Genomic DNA, 20149 nt, shown 5'->3' with positions numbered 1-20149 from the left:
TGGAACCATCAGTTCTCACAGCAACTTTATTCATACGGCCAAAAACAGATCAGTTTGTCACACTATATACAGATATTACATAGTGTCTATACACATATTACATTTGTACACAAAAAATACATTAAAAAAATGTAAACCTTTGTATACAAAAAAATACTTTAAATCAGGACAAATAAAAGGTGACTAAATTGTCATCTGATTCATATTTAAAAACAGGAATACAGTACATTCAGTGTGTAAAGGAATATGTCAGCCAGGTGTTGAGTGCTTTTAGAGCCCCTGATACATTAAATAGACATGGGAGGTTGAACTCTGCTACAGTGAACCTGTGCTTTCAAACGCATGGATACAGCCTCGCGCCATGGAAACGTTAGAACCTACTATTGATGTAGGTATTTCTGGGACACCCTGGCATCGGCAGCCATGAGAGTGAAAAAGCTCAATGGGAAAACAATATTTTAAAAGCTCAAGAGTTCTAATTACTTGCCCTCCTGCAGCAGAGGAACAGGTAGGTTGATGATACCCCTAAACACTCCCTCCACACATAAAATGGGTCTGGGATACCTGATCAGAGGGGTCATTGCTACCTGTGCATTTTAAGGGAAAATGTAATGGCTATTGCCCATAATCAAAGTCAAGAAACACAGCGATACAGTTTAACACAAGGAACTGTAGCAAAGATGATCCGTCTGTCAAGGAGTATAACACAGTTATACCTTTTGATGGCTTTTACAAACCAATGAAGGATATTCCACAAAAGACTGACAGTGCATTGAAACAAATTTGCAGATGACAAATTTCCACAACTTCATTTCAGTACAGGACCACACAATTTTACTCACCACAGCAACCCAATGTGTATAGTGCTACACTATAAATATGTATCAAAATTCAGATTTTGAGATCTTGCACATACATTTTATACCCAGGAGTCTCCCAATCCCAGCAGAGGATTCCCTCAAAGTGAACAAGCCATGGTACTCTTCCCTGTTCCTACTGCTCAGGCTACAGGACTTCGTCAAACACCACAAGCAACTGCATTTACAATGGACAAAGAACCTTAATATCGCGCGAGTTCCTGAAGTAAAAGGGACCGCAAGCAGCAGTCAGAAGGTCCCTTAAAGGCAAGTGTTAGCACGGAGACAGAGAGCACCGAGAAGGACTGGTTCGCACCTGCAGTCCTGGAGGATCGGGGAGGTGTTCACTTCACATGAGCACCACTGGTGGATGCAGGGAGCCAGTGACCTCACAGCAACCACTCACTCCATGACTTCAGATGATAAAGTCCTGGGTATAGTGATACCCAGCAGTCACTGAGGCTTCCGCTGACCTGAGACCAAGTCTTTTCCCTGTACATTTTCGAGGCCATAGTTTGTTCATTAAAAAAAAGACTACTCAGAATGGCTCCAAATGTTTACATGAGGTGAAAGCACGGACTGAATATTGTAAGTGTACTATTAAAATGCAGTGACAAAATAATCCAGTGACTAGTTGAGCTTTCTACTGCAGTTAAGCATGTGGCTCCTGGGGAATCTACAGCTTTGTACTGAGAAACATCTCTCCTTCGCTCAACCAAAGAAAACACTGGATATTTAAAAGAAAAACATTGTTTAAAGTGGTTTGGCAAGATTTTTATGTTCCATAATCTGTGAGATTTGGAATGCTGGTCTTAAAATCCCCCTTGTGGAGTTGTACAAGAACCACACACACACACACACCAGTTTCAATAAAAAGGGGACCTGTCTTTGTAAAAAATACAAATAGTTAGATAAACAGTATGAAAGACAAACATGAGATGGGCAAAAAATGAAAACCAAAAGAAAATTAAGAGCCTGAGTTCTGCAAAACTGCTCCAGTTAATGGGATGGACATGAACCTTCTGAGTATCCCCATCCACCTCTCAATTTGCCACCTGTCTGTGTTATGTAGCTCCCCACCAGCCAGCCACCAGCACATCTATGTCCAGCTGCACCCCCTAGAGGTAAGACCCTCCAGCTACACTCTACTCATGAGTGCTGAACATGCCTAACCCATGACCTAGAAATTGGCCTCTTCGTAGTAGAAGAATACTTTGAGTCTTCAGAGTAGCAGGTGTGCAGTTCAATGAATCTATCTCACCAGACTCTTGCCCTTTACTGGGTGGTGAAAGGGGGCACAGAACCGCTGGCACCAGCAGCCACAGCACTGGCAATGGAGAAACTCGATGGAGGTGCCGTGGAACTCTGGTTGGGGTGCACATCCTTGGGGATGCCACTGTGCGAAGCCAGCTGGTGGCCAAAGACAGCGCTGAACTGAGGGAGCTGCAGCTTGGGCTGGGTGGAGGTCAGGAGGTTATGTAAAGAAGAGGAAGAGGTTGAGGCAAGAGGTACAGGAAGGTTAGTCACAGAGAGCGCAGCTGTGGGCCCCAGGGTGATAGAGTGCACACTAGAGGGAGGAGTGGAAAGGGAGGTGGACATCAGATGGCCCTCGGGTCCAACAAGGTTTCCGAACTGCCCAGGGTCCGTGAGGGAAAGAGGGAGGTGGTTCCAAGGAGACCTTGAAGGGCATGGGAGTCCATTCAGTGGCACCTCCAGTAACAATGGCGGTTCTGTCTGAAAGGAGCTGGGGTGGGGAGAGGACATGTGGTCACTATAGGGTGATGGCACATGCTCACTGCCATAATGGTTGCTGTGCGGAGATGAGTGGGATATTTCCAGCTTGTTCAGTAGGTGAGAGGTACGGGGCCGAAATGTCCGCTCTACTAAGACCTCCTGCGTGGAGGCTGAGGATGCAGTCACCGGGGGTTCAGCCTGGGGGGATGGCGGTGATGAGGGAAAAGAGGCCCCTGCAGACTCCAGGAGGTTGTCATCCAGCTCCAGGTTTGAGAAATTCTCCACAGGGATGCGCCCATTCAGCAGGTCTCCCATGCCCCCACCCTGTACCCCTGGGTTGGAGAACACCGACATGGTGCGGTGGTCCACTGTGTCTGGCTGGCCCAGGTCTCCAATAGGGCCCAGGCACACCAGTGACTCTGTGTAGGAACCCATGGCCTGAAGGGCTCGAACCAGCTCCTCTGCCTCCTCTGTGGTGGGCAGCAGGTCCCCATTCTTACCTGTAAACATGTACACACACCACGAGGTTAACCAAGCCTAAGCTTGTCCTACTCTCCCCTGTGATCATACAAAAGTGGCTTGTCTTGGACCAAGTGATGTCAGATTGTATGGTTTAATCTCCAGACAGGAATTTGAAAATGCATAGTATCTTACCTCATTTTCCATTCTTGTAATGTAGTTATAGCTAAGGTGTTTTGATCTTATGTAAATTCTGTACACTAAGTGTGTTTTTACCATGGCTGGTTACCAAACACATGTAATATTAGTGATTTTGGCCAAAAACTTCTGTTAAAGAAACCTAAAAGTAACATTATCCTGCAGGAAATTTTACTCATACAATATTCAGCAGGACCAATAAAGATTTTTTCTGTCCATTTCCATCTACTACTCAGACTTATAATAATTAAAATGCATTTCCTCCAAAATCTTTCAGCTGAAGTACCTTCAAACAAGTCAAAATCTTGCAAATCATCTGGAAGCCTAGGCAACACATCTGAGAAATCCTCCTGGTTGAGCTCAAGGTCATTTGGAATGTCTGTGATGTCACTGGTGATGTCATCAGGAAGCTCTTCTGCACTGAGGTCTGCTGTAGATGGACTCCTGCCAACAGAAAAAGGCAGCACAAAGGCATTGTAATAGATTACGCTGACTTTAATTTTTAAGAGGAAACAGTATGGAAATACAACATCTATACAATTACACTTCAACTCCAATTTTACACCATGCTGTCAATAACAAAGATGGCAGCAGACAGTACAGCAGTTAGTTAACAGACCTGTGAACAAATGGCTTTCAGTGCTAGGAGGAGCACTGTCAACAACCTTAAGCCAGTCACTTAACCTAAAACATTCTCACTTCTCACGAAGGAAAAATCAAGTTCTCCTTTTTTGGAATTCAGTCCAAGTCTAAACCACTAACTAACCCCTCAGTGAACAACAGCTGACATAACAGAGAAAAAAGGACATCAGATCTGACCTGATGCCAGCCACTTGCGCAGGCAGTATTAGACAGGAGGGCACTGCCAGGTTGCCCTGGGGCAATGCAGGTGGGATGGGCTTCTGCGGCCGCCGGGAACCTCTCTTCCTTTTCTTCTTGTGCTTCTTTGTGAGTGCTGGCTGCTTGGTCTTCTTGCGTGGCCTGCATTGCTGTTGCTGATGCTGGTGCTGCAGTCTGCGGTGGTTGTCCCCACGTAAGAAATTATCCTGGCAGCAGGACACATGGAACAGGCTGTGTCAGAAGGAACTTGGGCTCGCTGCCATAAAGGACAATGGATTCATTCTGTGGAAGGACAAACTTATGAAGCCTTACTGGTGTGAGATGTTCTGGAAAACTGTCAGTATGGCAACAACAGCAACACAAGCAAAAATCGTATACAGCCTGGCATTCTGAACGAAAACACCCAGTGCTCATAAATATACTAGTTTAGTAGTATTACTAATGACAGAAGCTCTATAGGCCATGAGTAACGTGCTTAAGTAGGACCCAAAATCGAAAACCCAGGTCTGAATCCACATCACAAGCAGCAATCCTTGGGTCAGCTGCTGCAGAAGAACCACTGCAGAAATGACACAAACCATCTTCTTGGCATGCTCCTCGCAGAGCGGCGTCTGGTGTGTGATGTCGAACACAGGGATGGAGCACTGCTGACCATCGGCAAACCGGGCCGTGCAGCTGGAGAAGAGCTGCTGGGAGCGGTTCAGAAGGATGTCTGATTTTGTGTGTCAAGGATCTCACTGCACAACACACTCCACCCAGCCCACACTAACAAAGCTGTAGACTGTACAGTGTGGACATTATACACACTTCTTGGCTGTTGTGCGTATGCTATTTTTTAATCCTGACAATGTCCTTATCCCTGGTACCAAGCAGTTAATTATCGGTACTGCTTATACTGCACTTACAAATCTCAATTTTTAGTGAGCAGCAGGTAGCATAGCGGTGAGCGCAGTCACCCTAGAATCAGAGGTCTTGGGTTCGAATCAGCGGTAGTACCCTTGATAAGGTACTCCTTTATTTAAATGAACAAAGACAAAACAAAAAAAAATTAGGAAGGTGATCAGGAATCGTCAATATTCTGATAGCTTTATGCAGCAAGTTGTGTGATGAACACTGGAGCATATGGTGGAAAGAAACTGACTGTACTTAATCATGCATCTGCAACTATGTTTTTTTCTCCTAATGTAATGGACATATTGATTTTCAATGAGATGTACATCACTTTGGAGCAAAGCGTCTGCTAAATGAATAAATTTAATGTAAATGTACTCAGCCTGAATTGCTCCAGTTAAAACTCCCCAGCTATACAAACGGATATCATTGAGTACGTTCATTTACAAAACTAACACTTAAAGTCAGCTTGGAAAAATGGCATCAGCTGAATTAATGAATTTTTCAGATAGTGCAAAATAAATTCACTTCAACAGTTTTAAAAAAAAAAACAACATGAAAGTCAGAGTATTAAAATTATTAAACTTACCTTTACTTAACCATAGCCTTACCACAGATGACTTAAGCAGAACCACACCTGAAACATAAGGCTTTCTTCACTTGTGGTTATACAACTGTCCTCTCAGAAATGACATTTCAGAAACAAGTAAACCACACTACACATATCCTAGCAGACTGAGCAGCAAAGGTGGTGAAAAGATACGCTGAAAGCAGTGGCGGGTAAAGGGCAGTACACGACCGCTGCAGGCCTGGCCCCTGGTGCTCCCTGCGCAGTGCCCCGGTTCCACGTCCTGCTTCACTGGTGGCGGGGTACTAAAACGACAACCGGGACTCAGCAGAGACTGACAACACACACTCTGAGTGCGGAAAAAAAATAAATTTAAAAAGCAGAGCGCGTGCAGATGGAAGGAAGTGTCTGTGTGTGTACCTGGGGCGCGCCTGCGAGGCCCTTCCCAACTCCTCAAGTAGCTGCCCAGCGCAGTGGGGGTCCCGGCTCGCTGCATGCAGCAGGGCCTTGCGGAAAGCATAATGGTACCTCCGTTGGCGTACAGCTGCCCTCTCCTGCTGACACAAATGCTTGTACTTCTGCTGCAGGTACGAGCACAGCCGAGCCAGCCTGGTCCTACGCGAGTCTCCCACCTCTTCGTCTGAGCTGGGGCAGCAAGCAAGAGTATACTTATTACACAAACATCCCTATAATATCACCACAATGCTGTTAAACTCTCACGTTAAGGATTAACTAGATTCTGTGGAGGCAACACGGTGGCACAGTAGACTGTGCTGGTGCCTCACAGCTCCTGGTCTCTGGCTTCGGACCTGGGTTCAAATGCGGTGCATCCTGTGTGGCGTTTGCATGTTCTTCCTTTGTTCGTGTAGGATTTCTTTGGGTGCTCAGCTTTCATCCCATAGCCTAAAGACATGTGTTTCAAGTAAACTGGTAACTTTAAATTGCCCATTGTGTGTGTGAGTGGATGAGTGTGTGTGTGTGAGATCACCCTGTGACGGACTGACATCCTATTAGAGGTGTACCATGCCTCACACCCTATGCTTCTAGAACAGGCTCCAGATCCTGGTCACCCTGCACTAGAGAAATTGGGGGGCTCACTTGTCCTGCAAGTATTTCTCTGTCAGTCTCCAAGGGTAGCGATACAGGGGGACTCTATCCATCTCTTCATCCTCATCCTCTGCACTGTCTTCAGACCAGTCCAACCCTTAAAAATAATGACACAGACAATCTTGCTAAAGGACAGTCATAGCGTTCCTACGAGGCTAACATAGTTTCAACTTAATAAGGTGTTAAAGAGTCCAGGACTTTCAACATTCAGCACTGTTACTGCCCATTATGGACATTGTTCAAAGCATCACTACATGGACAGCTACGTATTAACTGACACCAAAATAGGAAGACAAGCTGTACCAAGATGAGGGAAGAGGTCTCCGTGATGCTCCTGTTGCTGAGCACACAACTGGACCAGCCGCTTCAACCGCGCTAGGCAGGTAACCGGTGGCAGGAAGGTAGTGGAACGCAGCACCACCATACCCTGCTGAGCACTGGGGACAGGACTGGGATAGGTGGGAAGGGCATTCTGGCTGAGGGCAGGACCAGTGGCCTGCTCTCGACTCTGAGTCCCACTGGAGGTTGGCAAGAGCCTGACCCGAGGTGGTGATGGTTTGCATAATCTGCCCTGCTGTGGTGCAGCAATGCTGGAGAAGGTCTGGTGGGAGTTCGGAGGCCAGGGGAGAAGTCCCGGCTGCTGTGCAGCACGCAGGTAATGGAGAGGGGAGGAAGAAGGGGGATGTGGAAAGGGGAGAGAAGAGATACTAAAGTGCTCTGTAGGTGAGTTGAGGAGGTCAGTGTCATTCAGCTGCAGCTTCTGGCTGAGTTCCAGCTCTCCCTCCTGATTCATCTTAAAAACAGAGCCTTTCTGCTGGCTGCCATCCTCACTGTCCATTTCATCCTCATGGAAGGGGTCCTGCAGCTCAGTTTGCGAGATGGGCAGCAGATGACCACGGGGTAGACAGGGAAGGCAGGCTGGAAATGCCTCCAGCCCGTTGGGGGTCTTTAGAGCTAAGGGGGGGCAGGGCACCACAACGTTGAGGGCAACTGACTCCAAGTGGGGCCGGGAACGCATTTCTTCCAGTACGTCCTGTTTCTTCTTACGCTCCTTTTTGGGTTTGAAGCCCAGCACCTGCAGGTGACTGTTGCAGTACCTGTGGGCAGAAAAGCACAATCTTCACAGAAATTGTATCACCATTAACAGATCATTACACAGGAACACTCTGGGGAAGAAGATACAGGTGAATACACCTGGAGCAGTGGCACACAGGTGTGAAGAGACAAACTTTAAAGGGAGGGCACAGGTACACAATACATAAACCAACCTGCGGTCCTCAGACTTTGGGATGGGGTTGGTGCACCGTTGGCTGTTGTACTTGGCCACATATTCACATTGTTTGAAGGGCGCAGTCCTGTCCTCCAGAACATGGCGGATACAGAATGCATAGCCATTGAGCCTGCGTTGTTTGCAGAGTTTGGGGCTGTACGAGCACAAAGGCTTGTTGTCCACCTCGGAGAAGTGTATATGTTTGCCTTCATACATCACGTGTCTCTGGTCCTTGAGAACATCAGCTGATGAGATGGAAAAAAGTAAGAGTCACAAAACTGAAGGCAGGTCACATAATCAAATCCAGAGCAGTCCACTAAACACTTATGAGTAGAAAGAGACCTGCTCTGGCTACCCTGAGATGGACTGGTGTCCCGTCCAGGGTGTTACTCCTTCTAGCCAAACATCCAGTGGTTCAGGGATAGGCTCCAAACTGCCAAAACCCTAACAAGGACAAGTGGTTAACCGAAGTGAGTGAGTGAGGGAGATCAGCTTTACTAAAAATATTTCACTCTTTAGGCTTAACATTTAATTGATGTTTACAAACATTTTGAGAAAAAATACTTTAAACTCATAGCGGTCAGCAGGTGGCCTAGCACACAGACCATCACTTTCCTTGTAGCTCCAGTAAAATTACCCAGTTGTATAAACAGGTAAATAACTGTAACCTTAATACTGTGAGTCGCTTTGGAGAAAAGTGTCTGCTAAATGAATAAATGTAAACAGTGATTTAAATCATTTATCTAACTTTAGTATTCCACAATAGGACATTTTGAAGGAGCTGAAAGCTAGCTGATCTTTGTGCCACAGTGGTTGCAGTAATAACCAGACCATGTTTTAATAAGCGTAAACATTTAGCCTGGTTCGCAATTTATTCCACTGCAGTTCCAGCCAAGTTTCTACTTTGGAAATGTGAACAGACTGCAGACAAAGTCCCTAAAACCAAACACTACCAGCAGAACTCCAGAAAGACCATCATCAGTTAAACAACAATTCCAGTTTGTGGCTCTGACATGCTGCTGAATCTTATTCCATTTACACTTCTGTCAAGTTACTTCCATTCAAATTTCCTACCTTTACACCACTGGTGCTTCAAAAAAGATCCACAGCTAAACATGAATGGTGCACTTCCTTCACTGCACCTCTTTCCATCAGTAGAAACCAAAGGCTATTTCCAAACACATGATTTTAATTCAGTACTTTATTAGATTTTACTTCCTCTCTACTACAAAAGTAGCACAAGAAAACACATTCATAGTTCTGAGAAAGCCTTAGAGCATCTGGCAAAACAGAGCCTTTGATGGGCCAATGGGTGGCATAATGGTTACATTTGTCACCTTCCTTTCAAAGAACATGGGTTTGAATCCTGCTCCTGATGCAGTACCCCTCAACAAGGTGTATACCCTAAATTGACACAAAAAAATACTCTGCTATAAAAATGGGTAAAATAATTGTAAGTAGCCTAGTATACAAATCAAACATTAGAAGTTGCTCAGCTTCAGCAAAATAAACACATAGTGATGATAACTAATAATAATACGAAATGTAGGGAGGAACAGGAAATCTGATAGACACCTGTGTGGGACCTGCCCAGTGACGGCGCCGCCTGGTGGTGAGAGAGGGAAGCACAGGGAGCTCCCGACACCCTCGGGCAGGCAGTAGAGCGCGGTCACAGCAGCCCGAGCACCTCCAACACGCACAAAATGCGTCAGTTCAGTAAACGTTTCCAGATCCCAGCTCATTTTTATGTATTTCCATTAGTGTAAGAGCACATGAGGATGGCGGACAATGTCAGGGAACACTTTAAACATGTTAACATTAGAACATCAGAAACAACGCTGCGCGCACACAGACAACAACGATCGCCACGAATCCCAGCTTCAAGGTCTATTTAAGTTAAACATTTAAACACATAAGTCACGAAACTGTCAGGCGTTACACACAAAACAAAAGCCAGCTCTATACTATTCTACATGTACGGCAGTTAGCCGCGGCCCGAATACGTCACGAGGAAGTAAATATTTTGTGACATTTTTAGTGTAATATTTAGTACAAAAAAGATGGTAGTGATTGTCGTTAGCACAGGCTGACTGATAGTAATATGCACTTCTTTATGGATGAATTAACACAATTTCGAAAATAGCCATATTGATATTTACAACTAAAAAGTGACTAGCGGGATATTTACATTGCTAACTGGGACGTAGCCAACTTTGGAAGAAAATACAAAATACTGCCGGTTAGCTTGCCGATTTGCTACCCTTTTCCGTCTTTACGAAACGCCACGGAAAAACAAAATATTATGTTGTTTTATAAGAATTGCTGTAGTGGGTATATAGTGGGAAGAGGGTCAGTCGAGCAGCAGAGCCAGAGGAAGCGCTGAGGCAAACGGACGGAGATCAGTCAGGAAACGGAATTTTAAATACAAATAATTGCTTGACTAGGCTAATTAAATATTAAAACAAACTTATTTTGAAAAGGTGTTGTTTGGGAGCCAACAATTTAATTTATGAATATCGTTACAAACAAAGGGAAACGCCGAAAACAACGCTGAAATCATGCCATGGCATGGGGCCTGCCTTCGCTTCGGAAACAAAATATTACTAAAATCTGCCCTAATTAATATATCTCACGCGTATAACTTCTGATTGTTGTTCAACTGCAGTTTACTTCATTTAAAAACACTGCTGCAGAGGGACTCCTCACTATATACAAAATAACAGGGTAAATAATGCGCATTTACCAGCGACCGTCGGGGCCTGTAATCCTCGACCTAGAGTAGAAGCTACAGCGGTCTCGTATCTCACAGTTTCCGCATTCCTCTCCCACTCGAGACCGGTGCTTAGCCGAAGGTCCACTTACCTGCAGTTGGTATGCGCCGTATATCCGCACTCCGGGTAGAGTCCTGAAATGTTTATTATATTCAGCTCGATGTTTTCTGCACAATCCCGGTGTATTTCTCAGACAAACGAATTTTTCTATCGAAGTGTAATTTTATTTGCTTTTGTGATGCACGTGAATGTGGTTTATCTAAAACAAGGAATAACAGTAAAGCGCTGTTGGTTTTTTTTAGTTCGGTCTTCGGCGGACGCTCCTTACAGCACCACTACCGGCACTGCGGGGACATGACAACGGGCCGCCGCACAACAACAACCTCCGCTACCATGTTGGAAATCCACCTCCACACTGTACTGCAGTGGAGCCGCTCAAAGCGCATGGAATTGATGTTTGGGAGATGTTAAACTCGAGCGCAAAAAGTGCACTTTTTTGGCTTCAGTGTATTTTGCACCGTGTTATGCTGAACTAGGGGCAGTAAACACGTACAGTAAATACGCACATGTCAGTTTTTAGACCGGCTACACCTTCCTTTTTCAGTTTGATAAACATTATAAATTTTTTTGCTGTCGACGAACAGGTAATACTTGAGAGAAGTGTAGTCAACTGCCTCTGCAGCTGTAATTCTTTAGCGTGTTGAAGTGTCCAAAGGGTTGTAATTACTGGAGCCCAGCAGGACTGCATCTTTTCTTAGCTCCGGTGCTGCACCTTCACAAGACGACAAAACCACCGGCTCTCCCTCCCTTCCTTTCTCGCGCGCGCGCGCGTTCTCTCTCTCTCTCTCTCTCCCTCTCTCTCTCTCTCTTTCTTTCGGCGGCCCGTCCTGTCCGGTCTCGTGCCTCAGTCACGCACCCACTTAATGTCATTCATACCGTGGTCAAATAACGTGTCAATTACAACATACGCAGAGGCCAAGAAAAAAAAGGTGGGGGGGGGGAGAGGATGTATGGATCTTTCAGGGCCTCGGAAAAATAATGACACATCTATAAAATGCTGTTATTTTCACGTATTGTGAAAGAATGAATTAAAATAAAAACCAACTTCAGTGTGAAAGGCAAATTCCATAGGCTCAGGTACAGGTATTTGTTTAATTTTAGATTAGTTATATGGTTCATATTAAACCACAGCCTAATTCCCTTTGCCGTGTATTGGCAAAATTAGTGCAAATTAATTACTATTCTTTCGATATTAATGTTTGCATATTTTGTAGATTTAACATTTTAGTCACCGGCCACCGCTAGAAATTAAAATATGACAGTGACGTAAGAGAGGTGGAGCGCCTGAGCGTTACGTCACCACATACGCGCCATATAATGAAACGGTACGTGGCCTCGGCCTTTCCTTCTTCCTGTCGGCACGAGGTTAGCTGTTAGCATAATGGGCTTCGGAGATCTCAAAACCCCTGTCGGACTTAAGGTCTTAAATGACTTTTTGGCCGATAAAAGTTATATCGAAGGGTACGTGCGGCCGATAGGCTAAATAAAATTGCTTTAACATATATTATTTGGTTACATGCCATGGTATTATGTAGCATTAGCGTGTCGCAGGACGTTTTACAGCTGCGCGGAACGTGTCTCCGCTCAGCATAGGTGTTTACTGCGTTTGCGGGATTAAATAAACGGCCAGTTAAAATATAAAACATCACAAGGCAATGTGTTTGAAAACGTCCGTACCAGTACCTTGTCTTATTTATGCATGTGTGCTTTTATGCAAATTGGTGCGTGAAAACTGAGTAGAAGGAAAAGCTCCGTTGTTAACTGCGCGGTTCAGCGCATGCGCGATTGATTGGCTAATCCAGATTTTCAAGCATGTGGGTGAAACAGTTCGTGAGTTGTTAATGCCGTTCTGTGGCAGGTATGTGCCGTCCCAAGCCGATGTTGTCGTGTTCGACGCCCTCTCCGGTGCCCCCCCGGTGGACCTGTGTCATGCGCTGCGCTGGTACAACCACATCAAGTCGTACCAGGCAGAGAAGTCGAGGTATGTGGTCAGCAGACTGAGCTGTAACACATCTGGTTTTGTTCACCAGGCTGAGTGATGATCCTTTTCACCATCTTTCGCCTGAAAGCATGATGCACAGCTTTAATTCTCTGACTAGCCTGCGTGACTTGCACTTGATGCACCTTCAAAGTAAGCTTCTTCCTTAAGGTTTCTTTGCTTTCCCATACAGCCTCCCTGGAGTAAAGAAGGCCCTGGGGCAGTATGGCCCAGCTGGAGTAGAGGACACCACCAGTGCTGACTCCAAGGATGACGACGATGACATTGACCTGTTTGGCTCTGATGATGAGGAGGTGCAAATTTCTTTGTTTTGAGCCTTTTTCCACCCAGTTTATTTAAAGCATTCTTTTATTTTAGCTGATTTTTCCTGATGTTTCAATAACTTCCTTTTTCCCTGGATTCACTTGCAGGAGAGTGAAGAAGCAAAGAGGCTGAAGGAAGAGCGTCTTGCAGCCTACAATGCAAAGAAAGCTAAAAGTAGGTGTCCTGGTATTCTTGTAACTGCCAAATGTATACATCACCTTAGACTGTACTTGTCAAATGTGAAACAAAGTTCCATGTTTTCCAGATGTGCCTTTTTTCCTCCTTGCCCAGAGGATGTGGTGTCACCTGTTTTGTCTTGTTAACAGAGCCAACTGTCATTGCAAAATCATCCATTTTACTTGACGTGAAGCCCTGGGATGATGAGACAGACATGGCAAAGATGGAGGAGTGTGTTCGGAGCATCCAGATGGATGGGCTGTTGTGGGGATCCTGTAAGTATTTCTTTTTGTGAATGTTTTTTATGCATAATTGAGTTTATGTGTTTAGAATTTCATTCTTTTGCTGGAAGTTATACAACATTGGAATGGTTTCCCTGAAATGTACTTTAATCATCTTTTGGTATGACTTTAATCAGTCTGTAAGCAAGATTCTGCGTGGTGGTAGATGCTGTGTTCCCAGCTGTCCGCAGTATGGAGTGCATCTGGAGAATCGCATTCCTAAGTCTTATTCCTCTTCCAACAGCCAAACTTGTGCCTGTTGGTTATGGTATCAAGAAGCTGCAGATACAGTGTGTGGTGGAAGATGACAAAGTTGGGGTAGACCAACTGGAAGAGCAGATTACAGCCTTTGAGGACTACGTACAGTCTATGGATGTAGCAGCCTTCAACAAAATCTAAAAAGGTGTCAAGTATCAATAAAAGCACTTGGAATCAAACCTGTGGTACTGATGTGTAAATGGAAAATATTGCTGTTCTAGATGTAAAATGTTTTACCTGTGTGAAGGACCACATTGATACACTTGTACTGTGAACTTCCTGATCTCGGGATATGCATGTTACCTACTTATTTTATCCTGTTTATGAGGTGAAACCCATGATCAACTTCCAAAGCATTTCTATAACATACAATTTACAAGGCCAGAGTGTCCTGGATTGTGAGTACAGTAAACACCAGTTTTAAATCCCCCCCCCCCTTCAGCTTTTCTGCTGTGAAATTACACCTGTTTTGTTTGATAACCTTGTTCAGGCACAGCATAGTTTTGGCAGTAAAGGTCTTTTGGTTCATAAAACAATTTTTGAATCTTGAGCCATATAAAATGCTATGTGACTAATGTGGTTCTCCATCTCCCAGAGGAACAGCTTTAATTTATTTATTTTATTTATTTTTTTTTTTTTTTACTCAGGGTTTTTGCTGCACTTACAGGAAATAGCAGAGGCTTGTTGCAGCTGTGATATGCATCTTAAGAAGGATCCTTAAGTAACTGGAATCAGTTTCAATAATATACTTGAGACTTAACTATAAAAGTAATACAATGATGGTACATTACTGCTAGTGAGAACGCGTCCTCACACAATTGACAATTCGATGGACTCTGCAGCCGGAGCATTAGCTGGCACAGATATGGACTGTGTTGCGGAGACAGACTGGCTGAGCTCGCGCAGTGATTTCTTTGTGAGCTCTAAAAAGGAGCGTTTCAGAAGGCGCCTCACCTTCTGGCCAATCAACACATAGAGCAAAGGATTGACACAGCTGTTGAAGAAAGCCAGGCTTGTAACTAGAGGGAAGCCCACTCTTAACACATCTCCCAGCTGTGGTGAAATGTACATTGAAATCTCCATGAGGCTGAATACGTGGAAAGGTGCCCAACAAAGAAAGAAAGCTAGGATGATCGCTGAAACTGTCTTAGAAAAGCTGGACAGTCGGACAATAGTCGAGCTGTACACTCGGACAGCTAGGAGGACACTGGTTACAGTAATGGCACTGAAGGGAAGCAGGAAACCCACTGTGGTGCGGATAGCTACTATAGCAATGTGTCGGTGCATGGCTGCTACATGGCCTTCCTCTCTCTCAAAATTGTTGAAACACACCACCTTGTTATGTAGCTCAATGGTGTCCCGGAATATGAATGTAGGGATGCTGAGGGCAACAGCAAAGACCCATACAATCAAACACACGGCCCAGGCCCGGCGTACAGTCCGGTGTCTCTGAGACCAGTCAAGGTGGACCAGAGAGACATAGCGGTCCAGACTCAGTACTGTGAGGAACAACACGCTGGAGTACATATTCATGACTGACACAAAAGAGTTGAGCTTGCACATGACAACACCAAAGTCCCAGTGGAAGTCCCGCAGTACGTAGTCAATAGAAACAGGCAGGAAGAGCACAAAGACCAAGTCGGCCACAGCCAGGTTGAGCAGCCATATGGTGTTAACAGTTAGCTTCCTCTTGCAGGTGGTCAACCAGATCACAAGTCCATTGCCAATGATCCCAAGTACAAAGGAAATGCTGTAGATGACTACGGAGATGATGTGTAATGTTTCCTTCTGCACATATCCCTGTCTTCCTATGTCATCAAAGTCACCATATTCCAAGTAATAGCTATAATTTTCATAGTCAAACACAGGCTCTTCCATCAGTGCACTACTGCAAAACTTTTGACAGAGAAAAGAACCTGCAAGAAATGCAAAAAATAAAGAACAAACTTAACTAAAATATTCCATGACATGATATGTTTTTGCCATTCAATTACATTTTAGACAACTTATTCCATTTCCATCTTAAAGCCATATGTTTTTTCTCAAGAATTCATAGACCACTTCCATTTCTTTACCAAGTTTAGGACCACACCCCAGTCAAGTTGATTTGACTTGAAGAAAAAAACATCGCCATGTTTCCATGTTATTTTCTTCATTTGTGCTTGTAAAGTGTGGGCAGAACGAACTGGAATACCACTATGATGACTCATACTCTTGAACGTAGGACGATACACACCAAGACAACACTCGCTGTTGGTCTGTGGTAGAGTATTTCTATCATTGTTGGATCTTGTTTTCAATTTCTCTTTGACTGATCTCACCTATGTTGGCATTCATGTTTCCAAAGGGAAAATCATCATGCCACTCCTTGTACCAACTGCACGCAAAAAAATGAACCTACTGAAAACCCCTTAGTGGTCAGGAATTGTTATTGTGTCCAAACCTAATGATGGCAGGATGCAGATGTTTCTGTTTCACATCCTAAAACGATGACGATCTACACCATCTCGTCTCCTCAAGATAACAGCGTCTGGAATTTATCAATATAATTCGTTGGCTGCCACGGTTTAAGTTATTACTTGATCAGAAGTCCAAGTACAGGTTGTAGAAATCACCTGAAAGTGATTTATTATGGTATAAACAGTTAGTTACCCAGATTTTATCTTATGTTGTGCCGCCTTACAAAATACAAAGAACCGTACTACCCAAAGAACTTCGCAACTCTGTTACGTAACATTTTGTTCTCTGCTCTGTTACATTCTGTTACTTTTATTTTCCCTAACTGCATTCCCATCCGTTGCGTTACATTCCCCGTCTACTGCCCCGTTGCCGTCCACGTAACTTAGAGTTTCCGCGAGTCTTCCGATCCGTTCCGTCGCGTCCGTGGAAAACTAAGGAGAACAAATCTGCACAGGCAGGGAGCAGACTGTGGGCAACACACAACAGTAACTCTACTGTAAATCCCTTAAAATCAGCGTTGCCTCTCGTCTCGTTCCTCTTTTTCTCACCATACCCCATTCAACTACGTGGAGGAAGAGGCAAAGAGTTTAAATAAATAAGGCTCTCGGTACAAGTGACGTTGCGCCCCAACGGCTCTTAGCTAGGCTACGTCTGTCTGCGGCGTAGCTCATTTCTGTCGTGTAACAATGTTTAATGGATATCTACTCACAAAAGGAGCCCTTTATCCAGCAGTCCCGCTCCAGCGCTCCGAGCCTCGCTGCTTCTTCCCCCCACGTTCGTTCCGCCGATGACAGGTCCGCGAGGGCTCGTCCAGGACGTGTCACGAGAGAGCTGCGCTCTGCAAACGCGCGCGCACACAGCTGTTTTGTTTTTTGTTTTTTTTTTTGTTGTTGCGCAAAATCTGCTTGCTGTGTGTGAGTTTAATTCCGTGACGGTCGCTAAAAGTGTCTGGTCAGGACTACAAAGTAACACAAAGGACAACAACTTGTCTAGCCTTAGACGTCTATGTCAGAGCCAAAACCAATTTCACAGACTTAGAAACAAAAAATCTCTATGCTTTGCGGACATTACAAAAATTAAAAAGAGGGTTCTCTTGTTTTTTTTGTTTTTTATATTTTTTTTTTGAGATTTCAAAAAAAAGAGTAAAAACACGTGATTTAATTTGTATTGGAGTCAGGGTTTTTGGCTTGTTTTCCTCTTTCCGGCTGCTATTCAAGCATTCTCACACAACTAAAAGTTGTGAAAAGGAATCAAATGGGTTCATTCAAAATGGAAAAGATGAATCAGACCATTCTCTTGCAGGCTGGAACAGCAAAGTCCTGGAATGCCGAACTACTCAAAGACCCACTGCCTCATAAATACAACATGTAGTAAACACATGGTTTGATTCAATTCCATTCAGTTAAGTTTATTTTTTATAGAGCACTCTTCTTGATGTCCAGGTGTTTGCGGAGCTATGCATTCAGTCTGCAAACATTTAATGACCAGTCGAGGTGACATCATCAGTGCTCAATGTGCCGATTATGTCACAGTGAAGGTTGATGAAACATTTGCAGTTTAAATGCCTCGGTGACCATCTGGAGATCTGGATCAACAACCAAGCTACGAGCACTATCAATCTTCTCTACCATTTCTAGAAATCTTCTTACACCATGACACAGACAGCTGAACAAAGGATCAGAAAACATAACACCTATAAAAAGGCCAGCTATGAATTAAATTACTTGAAGAGCTATATTTGTTATTAAAGCTGTAAGTAAGCCAACTGACCACAGAGGAAAGGAAAACAAAAAACTCCTAACCAAAAGGCAAGGGAGAAAAACCTCTTGAGGGCAAAGTGTCAGTGGGCATTCTAGACAGGTAAAGACATCTAAGCCAACTTAAACAGCTATTTACGACAATACTACGCTTGAAAGCAACTAAGTTAATCAGTTGTGCAAGTATCATTTTCTGAAGAGCTTATTCTTTCATTCTTTCCATTTGTTTGTTAGAAATCACCTATGGAGAAATATGACTTCTCATAATTCACTCTGTACAGGAAAAAAATATAGTTGAATTGTAAGCCACTTCAGCGCTTCCAAATGTCATACTTTGACTTGTCCTCTCCCAAATCGGGGCAGGGAAAGTGGAAACTGTTCACTGTCAGTTTGGCAGAGATGAAGCTAATGCAAATAAACACACAATTCCCAAGAGCAAATAAAATACTAGGACAGGAATTAGCATGATCGAGGCACTGAGGAAAGACCCCTAAAGACCCTGTAGGTATTCTACAGATTTATCCTGGACAGTCTAGAGAAGCGCTTTCAGAAGTTTCGCAAATCTAAAAGGTATTAAAGGTTAAAAGTGCTTTGGTACATGTAACCAGGATTTCTTAAGTTTAAGGGTTGCATCATAAAATGCCATCTCTGGCTCACGCTTGGAGAGCATTGGGCCTCCCAAGAGCCCCTCCTCTTACTCCTCCTGCCTGAGCTCACGTGTACAGCACAAAGAGGTTACCCACCAGCAGATCCATCAATAAACCAGACTAGCAGGGGCCTGTTTCAGAAATTAATTCTATCTTCTACATACAATTGCAAGCTGACTGCAGTTATGTTTAAAATTTTGCAGGTAAAATTTCTTAAAGGCAACATTGAAAAAGTACGAATTCATTCTGTTTTTGCTAAGTTTCAATGTTCTGACTGCAAAGAAAATTATTTAAAATGAATAATTTATTATATTTAATATTATATCAATGACCTGGACCATGTGTGCTCCATATGGGTAAAGGACATTTTTCTCTTACAATATTTTCCTTTATAATTTTTTGATGTGGTTGAGGTTTTATCAAAAGCTTTGATGCTAAACAAATGAAGCATTAAAAGATGACATTATTGTGATTTGCGAGCGCATGAAGACTTGAATTTTTCCAGCAACAATACAAATAATGTATGCCTTTTTGTCATTTTTTTATTTTTGCTTAATTTTAAAAATTTGGGTTGGACAAAGCTCAGCCAAGTGTATGGTCATTGTCAGCAAAGGAGCAGACTTCAGTCTTCTTACATTGTCCTGTCCCACACAGGAGGAAAATTAAAGTGTTTTCACACAGTGTGAGGCATGCTGCACAGAGGAAGCTGTGTGACTATTAGTAACAGACACAAGTGCTAGTCTTTATTACTTAAATATAACATTTATTACTTAATATAATGTTTCTGATAAAAAAACCTAACATTAATTTCACCATATAGAATAAAACCGACAGTTTCTCTCATAGTAAGGGTAATAGTAGTAATAGTGACACATAGTAGTGATAAAACATCACACTGTTTTTTACAGATGCACTATAGATATTTTTTCTCACATACTGTCAGCTTTGTACTAAGTTACTAAGAAATTTTATTGTAATGCGTTCAATGACGTTTCCTAAGGTTGATCCTGCAAAGCTGTGTAGTTTTCTTCCACTATGCCGTCTAAAAGAAATGGTTTATTTCACTTCAATATAATTGTGCATTGGGGGTTTATTAAAAAGGGGTGTGGTGGCGCGGTGGCACCGTGAGTTTGGCCAGGTCCTGCTCTCTGGTGGGTCTGGGGTTCAAGTCCTACTTTGGGTGCCTTGAGATGGACTGATGTTCCGTCCTGGGTGTGCCCCCTCCCTCTTCAGCCTTGCGCCCTGTGTTGCCGGGTTAGGCTCCGGTTCACCGCGACTCCGTGTGGGACAAGCGGTTTCAGACTGTGTGTGTGCCTGCCCTTAAATGAAATAGAATAAAACACTTCTCATAGCATGTAGACTGAACTGTGAAAAACTGTAAAGGTAACCCACGCTGGGTCAAAACAGTAGAAAACACGACATGTGTTACCTCAGACCAGCTTAATAGTTTACAGAGGTTACTGAGAATGCTATTCTTAAGCATAAAAATACCACAGTGATTTTATAACCTAG

General features: G+C 43.8%; 3 protein-coding genes across 4 annotated transcripts; 1 reads left to right on the top strand and 2 right to left on the bottom strand.

Annotated features, from left to right (window-relative positions):
• Window positions 1–41: 41 nt before the first annotated feature.
• On the bottom strand, window positions 42–8393 carry LOC108920717 (INO80 complex subunit D-like). 2 transcript variants are annotated; one of them, XM_029256998.1, is made up of 10 exons: window positions 8267–8393; window positions 7923–8169; window positions 6958–7751; window positions 6646–6751; window positions 5968–6192; window positions 5743–5852; window positions 4667–4800; window positions 4068–4294; window positions 3535–3692; window positions 42–3091 (listed from the first exon to the last, which is right to left on the bottom strand). In XM_029256998.1, the coding sequence occupies exons 2-10, from the start codon at window positions 8138–8140 to the stop codon at window positions 2133–2135; spliced, it is 2931 nt and encodes a 976-aa protein (XP_029112831.1). In that variant the 5' UTR covers window positions 8141–8169; window positions 8267–8393; the 3' UTR covers window positions 42–2132. The 2 variants fall into 2 exon arrangements, with proteins under 2 accessions (XP_029112831.1, XP_029112832.1); XM_029256999.1 differs by having other exon boundaries at window positions 8280–8393.
• Window positions 8394–12088: 3695 nt separating this feature from the next.
• On the top strand, window positions 12089–13952 carry eef1b2 (eukaryotic translation elongation factor 1 beta 2). The gene is made up of 6 exons (XM_018729496.2): window positions 12089–12216; window positions 12614–12736; window positions 12927–13047; window positions 13165–13231; window positions 13384–13509; window positions 13760–13952. The coding sequence occupies exons 1-6, from the start codon at window positions 12137–12139 to the stop codon at window positions 13912–13914; spliced, it is 672 nt and encodes a 223-aa protein (XP_018585012.1). The 5' UTR covers window positions 12089–12136; the 3' UTR covers window positions 13915–13952.
• Window positions 13953–14396: 444 nt separating this feature from the next.
• cmklr2 (chemerin chemokine-like receptor 2) lies at window positions 14397–17087 on the bottom strand. The gene is made up of 2 exons (XM_018729495.2): window positions 16943–17087; window positions 14397–15689 (listed from the first exon to the last, which is right to left on the bottom strand). Exon 2 carries the CDS (start codon window positions 15649–15651, stop codon window positions 14584–14586), a length of 1068 nt encoding a protein of 355 aa, XP_018585011.1. The 5' UTR covers window positions 15652–15689; window positions 16943–17087; the 3' UTR covers window positions 14397–14583.
• Window positions 17088–20149: the final 3062 nt, after the last annotated feature.

Source organism: Scleropages formosus, chromosome 12 (genome assembly GCF_900964775.1).
Source record: "Scleropages formosus chromosome 12, fSclFor1.1, whole genome shotgun sequence".
NCBI classification, from domain to species: Eukaryota; Metazoa; Chordata; class Actinopteri; order Osteoglossiformes; family Osteoglossidae; genus Scleropages; species Scleropages formosus.
The sequence above is the reverse complement of the archived record's forward strand: the minus strand, read 5'-3'. Positions and strand labels throughout refer to the sequence as shown.